The sequence below is a fragment of the Andrographis paniculata genome, unplaced genomic scaffold (assembly GCF_009805555.1).
Source record: "Andrographis paniculata isolate CXL003 unplaced genomic scaffold, ASM980555v1 Contig78END, whole genome shotgun sequence".
NCBI classification, from domain to species: domain Eukaryota; kingdom Viridiplantae; phylum Streptophyta; class Magnoliopsida; order Lamiales; family Acanthaceae; genus Andrographis; species Andrographis paniculata.
The window spans coordinates 3,007,117-3,022,807 of NW_026137615.1; the positions used below are offsets into that span (position 1 = coordinate 3,007,117).

The 15,691-nt window shown below is 38.4% G+C and overlaps 1 protein-coding gene across 2 annotated transcripts; it reads left to right on the top strand.

The window, feature by feature from the left end:
- Positions 1-10,637: 10,637 nt before the first annotated feature.
- Positions 10,638-15,611, top strand: LOC127239665 (kinesin-like protein NACK2). 2 transcript variants are annotated; one of them, XM_051257917.1, is made up of 15 exons: positions 10,638-10,796; positions 11,557-11,650; positions 11,854-12,115; positions 12,180-12,269; positions 12,354-12,454; positions 12,525-12,638; positions 12,711-12,792; positions 12,869-12,936; positions 13,014-13,073; positions 13,173-13,297; positions 13,373-13,571; positions 13,661-13,798; positions 13,866-14,762; positions 14,849-15,171; positions 15,235-15,611. In XM_051257917.1, the coding sequence occupies exons 3-15, from the start codon at positions 11,881-11,883 to the stop codon at positions 15,563-15,565; spliced, it is 2,763 nt and encodes a 920-aa protein (XP_051113874.1). In that variant the 5' UTR covers positions 10,638-10,796; positions 11,557-11,650; positions 11,854-11,880; the 3' UTR covers positions 15,566-15,611. The 2 variants fall into 2 exon arrangements, with proteins under 2 accessions (XP_051113874.1, XP_051113873.1); XM_051257916.1 differs by lacking the exon at positions 11,557-11,650.
- The last annotated feature ends 80 nt before the right edge of the window (positions 15,612-15,691 follow it).

The window sequence follows — 15,691 nt, forward strand, 5'->3', positions numbered from 1 at the left end:
AACATCAACCATGTTCTGGTACTTATATAAGGCACACATCCGACCTGTAGATTATCCAGATATGATGCACAACTAAATGGTCGGACACTATCACAAAGAGAATACCCGACTTGTGAGAATTCTGCCAAGAAGTCGGCTACTGCTTGTCCCTTAATTGCCCTCAGCGGGGAATGTTGAAGATCGAAAGGAGCCAATTTGATGGCCCATTTCATGAGTCTGCCCTTCATAGTAGGTCTCTGTAAAATCAATTTGATGAGATCCACCTTTGATATGACCTCAACTCTTCTGGGCAGCAAATAATGCTCGAGTTTAGTGCAAGCGAAGACCAATGAATAACACATTTTTTCTGGCATAGTGTAATTCAGTTCTGGTCCTGTAAGGGTTTTACTGAGATAGTAAATTGCCCTTTCCTTCCCGTCATCACCATCCTGCGCCAATAAACAACTAACCACTTCATATGTATTTGCCAAATAAAGTTTGAGTGGCCGACCTTGTTTGGGAGGCATCAAGACTGGAGGATGAACCAATGCCTGCTTGATAGCATCTAAAGCCGTTTGTTGGTCGGGACCCCATTCAAAGGCAATTTTTCCAGCTTTCAATAATTTAGTAATGGGTCTGACCTTGCCAGCAGCATTAGAAATGAAACGCCTCAAATAATTCACCTTACCCAACAGACTTTGGATTTCTGTAACCGTCTTGGGTGGCCGACTATCAAGAATGGCTTTAGCCTTATTGGCATCAATTTCAATTCCTCTCTCATGAACTAAGAATCCTAGAAAGCTCCCGGCTGATATTCCAAAAGCACATTTGGTCGGATTCATCTTCAACTTGTACTTCTTCATTCTTTCAAATGCCTCTTCAAGATCTCTCAAATGTTCGTCAAAACTGGCAGATTTAACTATAACATCATCAATATACACTTCCATAGATCTGCCAATTAAATCATGAAAGATTGAATTCATGGCTCTTTGGTAAGTTGCCCCTGCATTCTTTAACCCGAATGGCATGACTGTCCATTCATAAATACCCAAAGCCCCTGGGCATCTGAATGCTGTCTTAGGAATGTCTTCTTCTGCCAAGAATATTTGGTTATAACCTGCATAGCCATCCATCAGACTAAGGATTTTATGCCCTGCTGCTGCATCTATCAGCATGTCGGCCATAGGCATCACGTATTCGTCCTTAGGGGTAGCTAGATTCAAATCCCTGAAGTCGATGCATATCCTTATCTTACCATTTTTCTTGACCACTGGCACAATATTAGCCAGCCACTCCGCATAACGGCAAGGTTGAATGAAACCCACTTTGAGAAGTTTTTGGATTTCTTCCTTGATTTGAGGCATCAGATCTGGACTCATTCGCCTTGGAGGTTGTTTGTAAGGTTTACAACCTTCTTTGATGGGCAATCGATGCTCTATTAGACTTCTTGTCAAACCAGGCATCTCTGAATAATCCCACGCTAAACAATCAATGTTGTTTCTAATAACTTCAAGCATCATTGTTTGTTGCTCTTTAGACAAATAACCACTTAACCTGATCACTTTTGGAACCAATTCGGTTCCTAAATTAAACTCCAATAACGGGTCTTGTGATGAAGCTGTTGGTTCTGTTTTTTCTAATAAGTCGGGCCAACGAAATTGTTCATCTTCTTGGAGGTGAACATCCAGAATCTCTTTATTATTTTCTACTTTATGTAATAACTGCTTTAAATAGAACTTATTAATAAGAGAACTACATACTTCTAAAGTTGTATCTTCCATTACAAACAACTTATACAGAAATGGGTGTGGCTTTATCATGAGCCATACAATAAAGGTGTTCTTTTAATAGAACATCGAGTTCTGGCCAGTGACTTTATAACCCTTGTTTGGGTATTCCCTGGCCATATACAACTGAGACATCGGAGCCAAATGACTAGAATAAAACACTGACTCTTCCACTTGTTCTGTTACGTCGAATGGGTTGTCATTCGCTTCCATTTTAAAGACCTGATTTCCTTCCCAGAACATTAACTGTTGGTGCAAGGTTGATGGCACACATTGAGAGGCATGAATCCAATCTCGTCCCAGCAAAAGAGAGTATGTGGTATCTGCGTCCACAATAAAGAAAACAGTGGAAATTTTCTTTGGTCCGACCTCAATTGTGGCAACCATCATACCTTCAGGCTTGGTCGGCTGCCCTGTAAAACTTGTCATTTCGAATTCCACAGGGGACAGATCATGAATTCCTTTCCCTAGCTTCTTGAGAGTCTTCAATGGCATAACATTAAAGACTGCTCCATTATCCACGAAAACCTTTGTGATTGGTTTCCCACAAATGTGAGCATTAACATACAGGGGTTTCAAATGGGAGTTCGCACCCTCTGGAATAGGAGGAAACACAATTGAAGGTGCTTCCGACTGAGGCTCAGAATCTGTAATCTTTGCCCACTCTGTTTCCTCTAATTCGCCATCTGCCAAGAATGCCCATAAAGGTTCGTCCATAATATCATCTACCAGACTCGCCCACGTCGGTTCATCACTCATCTGGTTAACCTCTGTCATTCGACAAGGGATTCGTGGTCCCAGACGAGATTTAACAGATCTTGAATTTTCCTCTGTAGGCACCACTTCTTCCTTCGTCTCATTTCGAGATTGAACCGTCAAGGATTCAATACGAAATTCTTCCAGAGATGGATTGATGTTGATCCGTTCACAATGTTGGCATCTAAAACCTTTAATTATTTCATGTGCCATTCCCTTACCTTTCCCCTGTCCCGACGAACTTCTTTTGGTATAGTCGGAAGCTCCTAATCCGTCCTTCGGTTGCTTTCCTGACCAGACCCGACTGGACCGACTTATTGGAGACTGAATGGCCGCTCCCTGCTCGTCGGTCGTTTGTTCTGTAAAGACTCTAATGGACTGATCTCCTGTCAAGTGGTCGGCCGCAGTTTGTTCGTCGGTTCTTTGTTGCACTGCAGGAACTCGTTTCCCATACTTTGCAGCATACCTGCGTTTGGCATTGCGAATCTGTGTACGATTCATACCTGGGAAACGAGGATCTATATCAACGGGTAAAGGCTTTTTATTTCGAGCCCACTCGTTCCCGACTGAACCCGTTTTTCTGGTCGGGTGGTCTTTCACTAAAACCTTTTCCTTCACTTCCACGTTAAAAGAACCGTCTGGACGGTCCCATTTTTCAGCGACTGGCCTTTCAACAACCTTGAGTCGTTCTTCCGGTCGGCTGCTGTTTGGCTGATTCCCTTTCTTTTTTCCGGGACTAGTTTGCTCCCCTGTTTGTCCACTATTGACCGAACTTTTCCTTGTTTCCGAACTTGGTTGGATGTCAACCATTGCAGTTGTTAGTTTCGGAAATGGTTGCTGGTCTACACCTAAAGTGATGTATTTGAGCCGACCTGTCTTGATGGCTTTTTGAATTTCCTTCCTAAAATGAGTACACTGACTTGTAGTGTGTGTGAAAGAATTATGCCACTTACAATATGGTCTCCCTTTGATTTCTTCTTTAGTGGCAAGTCTTTGGCCCTTTGGAATACGAATCTGCCCATCAGTCAGTAGGATATCAAAGATTTCATCAGCTTTCGAACTATCAAAGGTCGGTTGCTCCTTTCCTTCAGATCCTGGTACTGGCTTCAATTTAGGACATACATACGGTTTTCCAGAAAGGATTTCGGCTGCCATCTCTTCTGACTGATTAAAATCAAAGTCGCATGTTTCTGTTCCCATACTCGCCATATGTTGGCCTCTATTACGCCTGTTATGCTGCTCTTCCTCTCTGAACAAAGACTCTAGACGTCCTGCCTTGGATGCAAGATTTGCCAAATCCTCAACATCCAGGGCAGTGAGTGCCTTTCTTAAGCGATTATGCATATTCCGGACCACTAAATTGGTCATCTCTTTCTCACTGATTACCGTAGGACATCGTCCCTTCATCAATCGTACCCTTTCTATAAACTGTGAAGCAGTTTCTTCTGGATACTGTCTCAATTCAAGTAAATCAGTTAAAGAAACAACTGGTAAAGGATTAAAGAATCTAGCGTGAAATGCCATTTCCAATCCTTCCCATGTCTGAATTTGTCCAGGAGGTAGACTTACAAACCATGAAAACGCCGTTCTGGTAAGAGACAAACCAAACAGCTGTAACTTATAAAAAGGGTTATTGCCAACCTCTCCTAATTGTGCTGTGAACCGACCAACATGTTCTATGGTGGAAGATCCGTCCTCCCCTGAGAATGCATGAAAGTCGGGTGGTCGAAAATTCCTTGGGAGAGGGTGTTCATGAATGATCCTTTCTGGGAAAGGTCTTTGATATGCAGGGCGGTTAGCCATCTGAGGAGTTAATCCATACTGATCCCTTAATATATGTGCAATCTCATCAGGATCTACATGAAAGCGTTGATGATCAGGAACCTGGAACGGATCCTGCACAGGAATATGAATCGGATCATGTATATATCCTTCAGGCCTGTCCTCCCTTGTATTGTTCGGCTGCGAATTGGTAACCCTTGGTCCCAGTGGAACATTGTTGGGAAAAGTCAAAGGAGTTTTTCCCCGATCCATTCGGTTGGGATTTGTGGCACTTGGGAATGTACTATCCACGAATGATGGCCCTGCGAAATTTGCCTGTGGTCTGGACGGTGACACTCCTGGTGGCGTTTGAGTGGGTTGAAGACTAACCCTTGACAATGCTTGATCTATCATGTTCTGCAACTGACTCTGTTGCTCACGCAACATGTTCGTTTGTTGCTCACGCAACATATTCTGCATAACCAAGGTATGCTGGTTGTTCATTTGTTGAACATAAGACCACCAATCAGTTGGTGGTTGTGGGATGTCCCCGGCATTTGGCACAATGGGTGGTGGAACGGATTCTCCCACCGGTGTCGAAGATGCTTGCGGTTGTGACCCTGCCATATGGACCCTTCCGATGATTCGGCCGGATCTAAGACGTATGAAATTATCGCCGGAATTGGAATGAGCAATTTTGTCTTGCTCCCACTGTGGTCGCCAATTTGTTGATGTAATTTTTCAACAAAAATAAAGTAAAATTCAAAGATATAGAAAATATCCTTAAACTTGATTAATTAGTGCCTGAGATTAGGAATCTCTAAACACTGTATGGTACAGAAAATAAACTGGAAAATAAAAGACTGAAATTTAAAGTGGTGATCCCCAAATCTGACTTTGCTTTGTTGAAGTTGATTGAAGATCCCTTGCCAAATGATGATCCAAATCCTTAAATATTCCCTGGGAAACCGTACTGAAAACCGTCACCCGAACGGTTACAACGTCTCCTTCTCAACCGTCTTCCAACCTTTCTTATGCTGACACGTGTCCCCAGCAGACCAAAAATTCCCTATATTTCACTCCTTGAGCCGACCACAGACCTTCCGCTCTTTTGGCCCGACTGCCAATCTACAATAGTATGGGTCCGACCGCCAATCCTCCCGACTTGCGAACCATCTGGCTTGAGGTCTTTCCGCCTTGAGGACTTCCCGACCTGAAAACCTTCCGACTTGAGGTCTTTCCGCCTTGAGGACTTCCCGACCTGAAAACCTTCCGACTTGAGGTCTTTCCGTCTTGAGGACCTCCCGACCTGAAAACCTTCCGACTTGAGGTCTTTCCGTCTTGAGGACTTCCCGACCTGAAAACCTTCCGACTTGAGGTCCTTCCGTCTTGAGGACCTACCGACCTGAGGTCCGTCCGTCCTAATGACTTTCCGTCTTGAAGACCTACCGACCTGAAGACCTTCCGACCTGAGGTCCTTCCGTCTTGAGGACCTACCGACCTGAGGTCCTTCCGTCCTAATGACTTTCCGTCTTAAGGACCTACTGACCTGAAGACCTTCCGACCTGAGGTCTTTCCGTCCTGAGGACCTACCGACCTGAAGTCCTTCCGTCCTGAGGACCTACCGACCTGAGAACCTTCCGTCCTGTATTTTCCTTAGAAATAAATAAATAAATTTATTTTCCTTGATTTCCTCACGGTGTCCTTCAGCCAGTTCAATCAACCCTATTGCCAGGCCCATTCTTCTTTTTTACCTTGGGCTTTTAACCTAATTCTAAATTTCGTACGTAACAATAATAATAAGAATAAAGCCTGTTAAATAGAAAAATATTGTATTACTTAGTTTTGGCATAGGGTTAAACCTCTCTCCTGGCTCTATTAAAAAATCAATTGCAGCAAGAGTCAGTCTGCAATCATGGTCTATTTTTGTCTCTTTCTCTCCTAGAGGTTGTTATATGCAAAGAGAAATTAATGGTTTTTTTTTTTTTTTTTTAAAATAGAAAAATTAAGGGGGTTTTTTTTTTTTTTTTTTTTTTGTTTGGATGACAGTCACACTAGGCGAACTATGTATGGCAGATGATTTGAGGCGTCGGGGGTTTGAACTGAGGTCATGAATCCAACCTCTAAACCACCAGACCATCCATTTTGCATACACAACATGGTGTTTGTTTAGTCATCTGAGTGAGTGTTTTTGTTGTGAGTAGGATTTTGAAAGATTCGTTTACAGCCGGAGAGTTCGTTGAAATGAAGAAAGAAGTTATTGGAGATCAGGAGAGATATCCAGATTCTGAGCAACCTTACCTATTCTATAGTGGTTGTCAGTACGAGCTTGTGACAATGTAACCTTATGAAAGAGTTTTCCAAGATAGTCATTGTAGAAGTATAGGTTGAAGGAGTTGTGATTTATCTATATTATAAAATCAGCACAGATTAGTTGAACTTCTCATGGATTGGTATCTCCAAATGTAGGTCATTTACTGTTTGAACTTTTACGTTCATTCAGTTTGACAATAGACTGTTATAAATGTGATATAACTACACTTCGAACTTCGAGAGTTGACCATATTTGAAGTATTCGAAAGTGTTTGTGGAACACCCCAATCTCCCAATAAACGCTTTAGTTAGATGAAAAATTGAAAATTTTTGCAAAAATTTTTATGTGATATTTTATGAAATAAAAAATATATTTGATACTCCGTATATTTCTAAAAAATAAATGTTGAAGAATAGTAATAAAAATTCTAAAAGTACGTGCGTAAACATAACCAAAATTTTGATACAATGTTTTGAGAAAAAAAATATACTTGAATTTGTAGTTTTTAATAAAAATTAATAATTTAATTTGGATTTAATAATGTGATAAAAAAATATTGCAAAAGGCTTTAATTTGACAAATTCCTCACCATAATGTGTGTGTATATATATGTTGGCTCTATTTACTTGGGTAATTTTCTTTTAGTCATTCTATTTTATTTTGTTTTATTTTATTATTATGCAATCTTTAGTTTTCTTTTTTTTTTTAAAAAAAAAAATAATAATAATACAAATTTTTAAATTGAATTACTATGTAAATACATAACACAAATAAAACATATTCCAATATTTTATGTTACGTTATATATAATATATATATTTCCTCCGTCTTGGTTCAAACGAGCTATTTGAGGTTTTGTAATAGATTAAAAAATAATACTCCCTTCGTCCCACATACCGTGTCTGCTACGTTATAGATACGGTATTTTAGGAAGGGTGTAATTAATAGATAATTAAGAATGTATTAGTGAAAATAATTATCCTATAATATAAATAATTATAAATTAAGATTAAGATAACTAATTAATTTAATTAAAATTAAAAAAATAAATTAAAAAATTTAAAATGAAATTAAAGTGTGTAATCATTTTCCAAAAAATGAAAGTGACATGGAATGTGGGACGGACAGAAACGGCAACGTGGACATGGTATATGGGACGGAGGGAGTAGTATTTTATTAGTTAGTAAAAGTGTGCAGGTTTTGACATTTTTGCCTTTTGACTTTAAGTAAAAAATAATTGTATGTGCAATGGTATATTTGTACTTTAGGTAAAAGTTAAAGATATTTTGGTATCGGTGTATAATTACTTTTACTAAAATAGAAAATACATACTTTGGAGTGAGACAAAAGAAAATAGTAAAAAAAAGGTACTTTGAGTTAGAACGGACGGAGTATTATGTTATGTAGAAATATAAATTGTCTATTTTTATTATATATACAGACCGAGTCAAATTAATTTAATATTGATTTAACCTAATCAACTGCACACCAAAGTCAAATTTTACAAATTTTATTTGACACTATGAATTTCCTTATTTGCTTAAATAATACTTCTTTCGTCCAAATTCAAAGTATCATTTTAATTATTTTTATTTATTTTACTTCAAATCTCTTTTCTATTTTAGTAATCATTCACCAATATCAAAATATCTTTAATTTTTACTTAAATTACAAATATACCGTTACACGTACAATCAACCTAAAATAATATATTTTATATTTTTAATACTTCCTTCGTCTCATAATAAAGTATTCATTTTTATATTTTAGTCTGTCCCATAACAAAGTATCTATTTTCATTTTTAGTAACTGTACTATCTACCTAACATTACAAATACCCTTACAACTTGCAATATATTACACAAATGTCATTATTTTTATATCACACAATACTAATAAGGTTATTTTAATCATTGCTACTTTATTCATACTATATCCCAATATAATACTAATATTTCAAAAACTCCATCCAAAAAATAAACAAATACATAGTTATGGGACGAAGGGAATACAATTTCTTATATTACAAAAAAAAATAATAATTTCATCTCACAACATTCGACGAACAAAATCATTGTCTTTAAAATTAAAACTAAAATGATAATATGACACTCCTTATCCTACTAAAATTTACTCTCTTCAACATTAAAATCTATGTTCACTTTTTTTTAATTATTATTATTGTTATAAAAAAAATATTTATTTTACTTTTAATTAAAAAAAAAATCTTAATTTTTTGTAAAAGATAAAATAATAATAATAATAATTTTATTATTATTATTATTAAAACTCGTATTAAACATTAAAGCATATATTTAGATGGCCAAATAAGTAATATTTTTTAAAAAAATTTCTTGATATTGCATAGATGCATCAATGATCATTGGATCCCTATACGTACATTATATATATATATATATATAACCTATTATCTAGGTGAAGATAGACATCATGTGTTGTGATGAATGAGTATGATTTGATTTAGTTTAATTTAATTTAATTTTAAACTTATTATAGGGAATAATTGTGCCTAGTTAGATTTATTTGTCATGTGCTTAGCCTCACTTACCAATGCCACCTTTTATTTTCTTTCAATAAATCACAATAACAACTAATTACATGAAATTATGTAAATTAAAATATCATTGACATGTGAGGCTAAAGTAAATTTTCAAAAATTTATTCTATTCTTACTATTGAGTTTGTACTTCTTATTTTGTTTCAAAGTTGATTTCTTCGTGTAATAAATTTTTAAGATAATTTCAAAATGTGTAAGAAGTAGAAATTAAAATGTGGATATTGAAGAATGCAAAATAGACAAATGATCTTTTATAAACCCATAATTCGTACAAGATTTTCAATAATAATAATGAAAAAGATCATATATATATATATATATATATTTCCTCTATCCGGCTAAAATGTATTGGTATGGCCGGGTATATAAATTTTAAAAAATAAAAATATTTTAATATAAAAATAAAATTTATAAGAATAGTTTGAAATTTTTATTGAAGAATATGTTAAATTAATAGTATGTATACAATGTAATAAAAATGAAAAAAAAAAAAAAACTATTATTCCTTAGATGTTAAATTAATATGTTCATTTTATCATTTTAGTTTGTACATAAAAAAATATATATATATATATCTTACATTATAGTATGTAATAAGATAGTTCAACCATTTTTAAATTTTTATCTACTATTTTACACATATTTTTTATCTACATATTTTTTACACATCATACTTTCATCCAAAATAACATGTTACTTGTTTTAAATAAATTTACCCTTATAAAACTACAAAACTAATTTTAAAAATATTATTTATGTTAATCTATGTAGCCAACAAATTTAAACACATTTCATTGGAGGGTGCATTATGGTTTTGTTTAGACAAAAAAAAATAAAATAAAATTGGAAGTTTGAGTTTTGAAAATAATAAAAATTAGTATTCAATGTGATATTTGTAATAAAACAAATATATTTGATATGATATTTTCGAAAAATTCGATAATATCAAAATTTCTAAAATTACAGCCGGGTAAAATGAATAGAAAAAATAAATGATATTTGTAAATATAAACACAAATTTAACCTGGAGACTTAAATAGACAATTAAAAACTTTGGGAAACGGAAGAAATATTTAAAAAAAATAAATATAATAATTTTAAATAAAAATATATTTAAATATAATCTTTAAAAAAATGATAAACAAACAAACAAAAAGATACCAACCCTAATAAGTTTTAACGGCATTCATCATTATAATTCAGGAGAATTCGGTTCGGCGGCAGCAGCTTTAACTGTCACGTGCGTCGTATGATCATATGCGGCTGGGCCTATTGGGCCCAGAGTATGTCACGTGCGTCGCAAAAGCCCAATATGAATGGGCCCAATAGGTCCGGCCCATAATTTGAAATAGCATCGGGAACGGTAATTTGAAAGTAAACTACAAAATAAAACTAGCCGTTAACATTTATTATCGTCGTCTGCCAATTTAAATCAATAAGGAAACCCCCTGTTTATCTTCAGAGCTTTTCTTCCTTTCCTTTTTCATCTTCTTCAAGAAAATCTGACCAATAGAAAAGATTTATATATATATATCTATATATCGATTTGATTTCCGCCGCGTATGAGAAAGTGAAAGGAAGTGCTGTTTTTCTGGATCGTTGTCTTGGATTCGTGCGTCAGGTATTCAATTTTGGGGATAATCTATTGAAGTAATTACTTATCGATTTTTTTTGTTTAATTAGATGCGTTGTTGTTGTTAGATTTCTGCTGTTCCTGTTGTAGAAATTTCGAATTTGTGAAATGCGTTTCGATTTTTTGTTGTTGTTCTTCTTTCAGGTGAATCGTGTAGTGATTAGGATGTGATTTTAGGTTTCTTCGATTGATACAAGTTCGTTGCTTCAATTTCCTTAGAGATTCTGGTTATAATTTGTGTTGTTGTTCTTCTTCTTCTTTCAGGTGAATCGTGTAGTGTTTAGGATGTGATTTTATGTTTCTAAGATTGATACGAGTTCATTGCTTAGATTTCCTGAGAGATTCTGTTTATAATGTGTGCATTTTCTGTACTTTCAAATATCAAACCCTAGAAATAAAAATCCTTCTGCTCTTTATCGATTTGCTCTTCTCCATCGAGCTTTGGGAAAAGTATTGATGAATAGATGTTAACTATAAACAGATTTCCATTGAAAAATTTTACGAGTTGTTTTGTCCAAAGCTTCGAATTTTGCGATTAAAACCATAAACAGGTTTTGGTTAAATAATGTAGACTTGTTTTCTTCAAAGCTTTTGAATCTTGCACCATGTGCTCGTTCCATCTTCCATTAGTATCCATAAAGCTTTCATGCTCATTTCCATAGGAAATTTTTTGTTGATCTTCTAAGGATGAATTGATTTAACTGTAAACAGATTCCATTAAAACATTTAATTGTTCTTTTGTTCACAGCTTTGAATCTGAATTCTGTGATTAAACCATAATTTGGAGAAGTTTTGTGCAAAGCTTTTGAATCTTGTGCCGTGTGCTCGTTCGATTCATATCGGTAAAGCTTTCATGTTCAATTCCAGGGAACATATTTTGTTGATCTGCAAAGGATGAATTGATTTAACTATCAACAGATTTCCATTAAAAAGTTCAATTGTTGTTTTGGTTAAATAATTTAGAGTTGTTTTGTGCAAAGCTTTTGAATCAATTTCCACGTGCTCATTCGATTCATATCTATAAACCTTCCATGTTCATTTCCAGTGGAAATATTTTGTTGCTCCGCTAAGGATGACAATGGGGGCGCCGGTGACGCCATCGCCAAGGATCAAGAGGACACCATCGTGTACTCCGGGGGGTCCGAAAGTCAGAGAGGAGAACATTCTGGCGACTGTGCGAATGAGACCACTCAGTTCAAAAGAACTCGCTGCATACGACCTCGTTGCGTGGGACATTGTCGATGAGAACACAATCATCTCAAAAAATCTGTATCACGAGAGGAATGCAGGGTCGTCGTACACATTTGGTATACGAATTCACAATTTATTTGCTACTATTGCGTTGTATTCAGGATTTAACATGTTTTGCAGATAAGGTTTTCGATCCGATGTGCTCTTCTCGGAAAGTATACGAAGAAGGCGCAAGAGACGTCGCTTTGTCAGCTCTAAATGGGATAAACGGTAAGCGTTGAAACGAGAACTATTAGTACAAAAACATATTGCTTACCCTGTCGTTGTAATTAAGCTCGAACGTTTCATCTGCAGCGACGATCTTCGCCTACGGGCAGACGAGCAGCGGGAAAACATTCACGATGAGGGGTATCGCGGAGAATGCAATCAGGGACATTTACGAGCATATAAGAACGGTATGGTTTTGTATCTTTTCGACTATTTCTTCGCAGTTTTGGTAGTAAAAGTTCGATCTTTCTGTAACAGACTCCCGAGAGAGGATTCTTGATCAAGTTCTCCGCTTTAGAGATTTACAACGAAACTGTCGTAGATCTTCTCAATCGAGACTCCGGTGCTCTTCGCTTGATGGACGATCCTGAGGTGAAATCGACTACTAAAATTTACTCGAATCTTCGACTTAATCGCTTATCGAAAAGCGTTATTGGTGTGCAGAGAGGGACAACTGTGGTTAAGCTTACCGAAGAGACCATAAAAGACGATCGACATTTGAAACAGCTTATAAGTATTTGCGAAGGTGAGCGAGCGAACGAGAAATGAATTCGCCGTTTTCTCTTATTAGAAATCGTAATTTATTCGATTCTTCGCTGCAGCTCAAAGGCAGGTAGGCGAAACTGCTCTTAACGATAAGAGCTCAAGATCACATCAGATAATCCGTCTGGTGCGCGCACTGTTTCTACATTGCGACGAGTAGTTTCTTTTATGATTGAGCTTTTAAATCGATTGTTGCCTTTGCAGACCATCGAGAGTAGCCTCCGAGAAGACTCAGGGTGCGTGAAATCGTTTCTAGCAAGCTTGGTACGTATATATATGTTCTCTACACGGTTTCCATTTTACGCGCTTCGTATAACTCTCTAATGTGATCGATCGATTGATTGATCGATGGGACGATTCCAGAATCTTGTAGATCTTGCCGGGAGCGAGCGAGCAGCCCAAGCCAACACGGACGGGGCGAGATTGAAGGAAGGGAGCCATATCAACAAAAGCTTGCTAACATTGACAACCGTAATAAGAAAGCTAAGGTATATATCGAATCGATATCATAACCCGGTTTTAAATACGCGACGACGCAAAATCGACGTGGCTTTCTTCTGCAGCGGCGGAAACAGGAGCGGACACATCCCTTACAGGAACTCGAAACTGACGAGGATATTGCAGACGTCGCTCGGAGGGAATGCTCGAACGGCGATCATTTGCACCATGAGCCCCGCTCTAAGCCACGTCGATCAATCGAGAAACACGCTTCTATTCGCGACGAGCGCGAAGAAAGTTACCAACAACGCGCAAGTGAACATGGTATTCATTCGATCGATCGATCGACGCCTATATGTAAACTCGTTTCCTTTTCGAAATCATCGCTAATTGCCCGTCGCCCTCTCCGTCAGGTCGTCGAAAAGACTCGCTTAATGAAGCAGCTGCAAGAGAAAGTCGCGAGGCTCGAAGCCGAGCTTCAGAGCCCCGATCCATCGGCCTCCTCGTGTCTCACGACTTTGCTGCGTGAAAAGGACTTAAAAATCCAACAGGTATATATCGAATTCATAATTGAATGCTTTGAATCAAGCCCTAATCGCGATTCTTCTCCCCGACCAGATGGCGAAGGAGATCGACGAGCTGAAGCACGAGCTCGAATTAGAGAGAAGCACTCATAAAGAGCGAAAGTTTCCGGCTGTTCCAGACCATCACGGCCCGTGTCCAGCCGCGAAACGTCTCGACTTCAAGACGGGGTTCGACTCGAAAGTCTCGAGAAAAACAAAGAGAAAATCGGCAGCCTCGTCGGGAATGCTGGTCGGCGAAATAAGAAAGCTTGAGATGAGGCAACGCCAGCTCGGCGAAGAAGCCAACCGCGCCCTCGAGCTACTCCACGACGAAGTTTCTTCGCAGCGAATAGGCAGTCAGGGCACCGTCGAAGCGATCGCCAAAATGCTGTTAGAGATCAAACAGCACGCGGCAAATTGCACTCCGGTACAAGTCCAGAACAAAACGACAACGACATTACGAGAAGAGATGGCTCGCCTGAATTCCATCGGCGGCAGCGGCGACATCCGCGCTTTAGAAGAGAAACTCGCCGACGTTCAAAAATCGATCGAAGAACTCGCCACACGGATTCCGACCGGCGAAGACACACCCGAGCCGAAGAATTCGATCAAGAGGAGAAAAGGGCTTCCTTTTTCCTTGAGCAACGCGGCGAACATGAACATGAACATGCCGAGTCTTATCCGGTCGCCCTGCTCGACGACGACGTCGTCGTCTTCTCACCAAGTGATCGACAACGAGATCGAAAACCGAGCTCCCGATCATGCAATTATCCGCCAAAAAAGGGAAGAAAAAAACTACAGTCGAGAGGCTGCTTCGATCAACATGAAGAGAATGCAGAGAATGTTCAAGAAGGCGACAGAGGACAACATTCAGAGCATAAAAGCCTACGTTACCGAGCTCAAAGAGCGCGTCGCGAAGCTTCAGTACCAGAAGCAGCTTCTCGTCTGCCAGGTAATAATAAAACTCATATATATTCAATACATTGTATCGAATATATATATATATCGGTAAAGAGTTTCGGTTTCGGGTTCTTACAGGTGTTGGAGCTCGAGGAGGCGAACGAGGCGGCGTCGAGCAGCGACGAAGCAGAGACGACAATGACGATCAGCCAGTCGCCCATTTCGTGGAAGATCGTCTTTGAAGAAGAGCGGAAAGAGATTGTAATGCTGTGGCACGTCTGCCACGTATCGATCATCCACCGTACCCAGTTCTATCTCCTATTTAAAGGCGACGACTCCGACCAAATCTACATGGAAGTCGAACTCCGAAGGCTAAAATGGCTTGAGCGACATCTCGATGACGTTGGCAACGCCAGCCCCGCCCTCTTAGGCGACGACCCTCCGGGTTCCGTATCCTCAAGGTAAACATCCAAAAACCTAATCTTTACCTTATCATATCATATTCTAAACTCGACTACGTACAGCATCAAGGCGCTTAAACAGGAGAGGGAGTATCTAGCAAAGAGGGTGAGTTCGAAGCTAAGCGCCGAAGAACGGGAAACGATGTACGGGAAATGGGATGTACCTGCCGACGGGAAGCAGAGACGACGGATGCAGCTCGTGAACAAGCTGTGGACAGATCCTCTCAACATGCAGCACGTCAAAGAGAGCGCCGACGTCGTGGCGAAGCTCGTCGGATTCTGCGAGTCGTCGCAGCCGGTGTCCCGGGAAATGTTCGAGCTCAACTTTGCGCCTCTTACGGACAAGAAGACATGGATGGGTTGGAACTTGATTTCCAACCTTCTCCATCTGTAATAACACTCGTAAGTATCGGAAATTTCGAAGTTCATTTTCCGGCCTCGATTCGTTTCTCATCGAATACTTAAAAAAACAAAAGTAATCACATAATAACATAGATGGAAGAAATAAATGTAAAAGAAT

What these genes read in the sequence shown, in the direction of transcription:
- LOC127239665 (XM_051257917.1), top strand. Translation starts at nt 11,881, where the DNA reads ATGACAATGGGGGCGCCGGTGACGCCATCGCCAAGGATCAAGAGGACA. An exon ending in ACCGTAATAAGAAAGCTAAG is followed by an intron (nt 13,298 to 13,372) that starts GTATATATCGAA and finishes TTTCTTCTGCAG; the next exon opens with CGGCGGAAACAGGAGCGGAC. An exon ending in CCGGGTTCCGTATCCTCAAG is followed by an intron (nt 15,172 to 15,234) that starts GTAAACATCCAA and finishes GACTACGTACAG; the next exon opens with CATCAAGGCGCTTAAACAGG.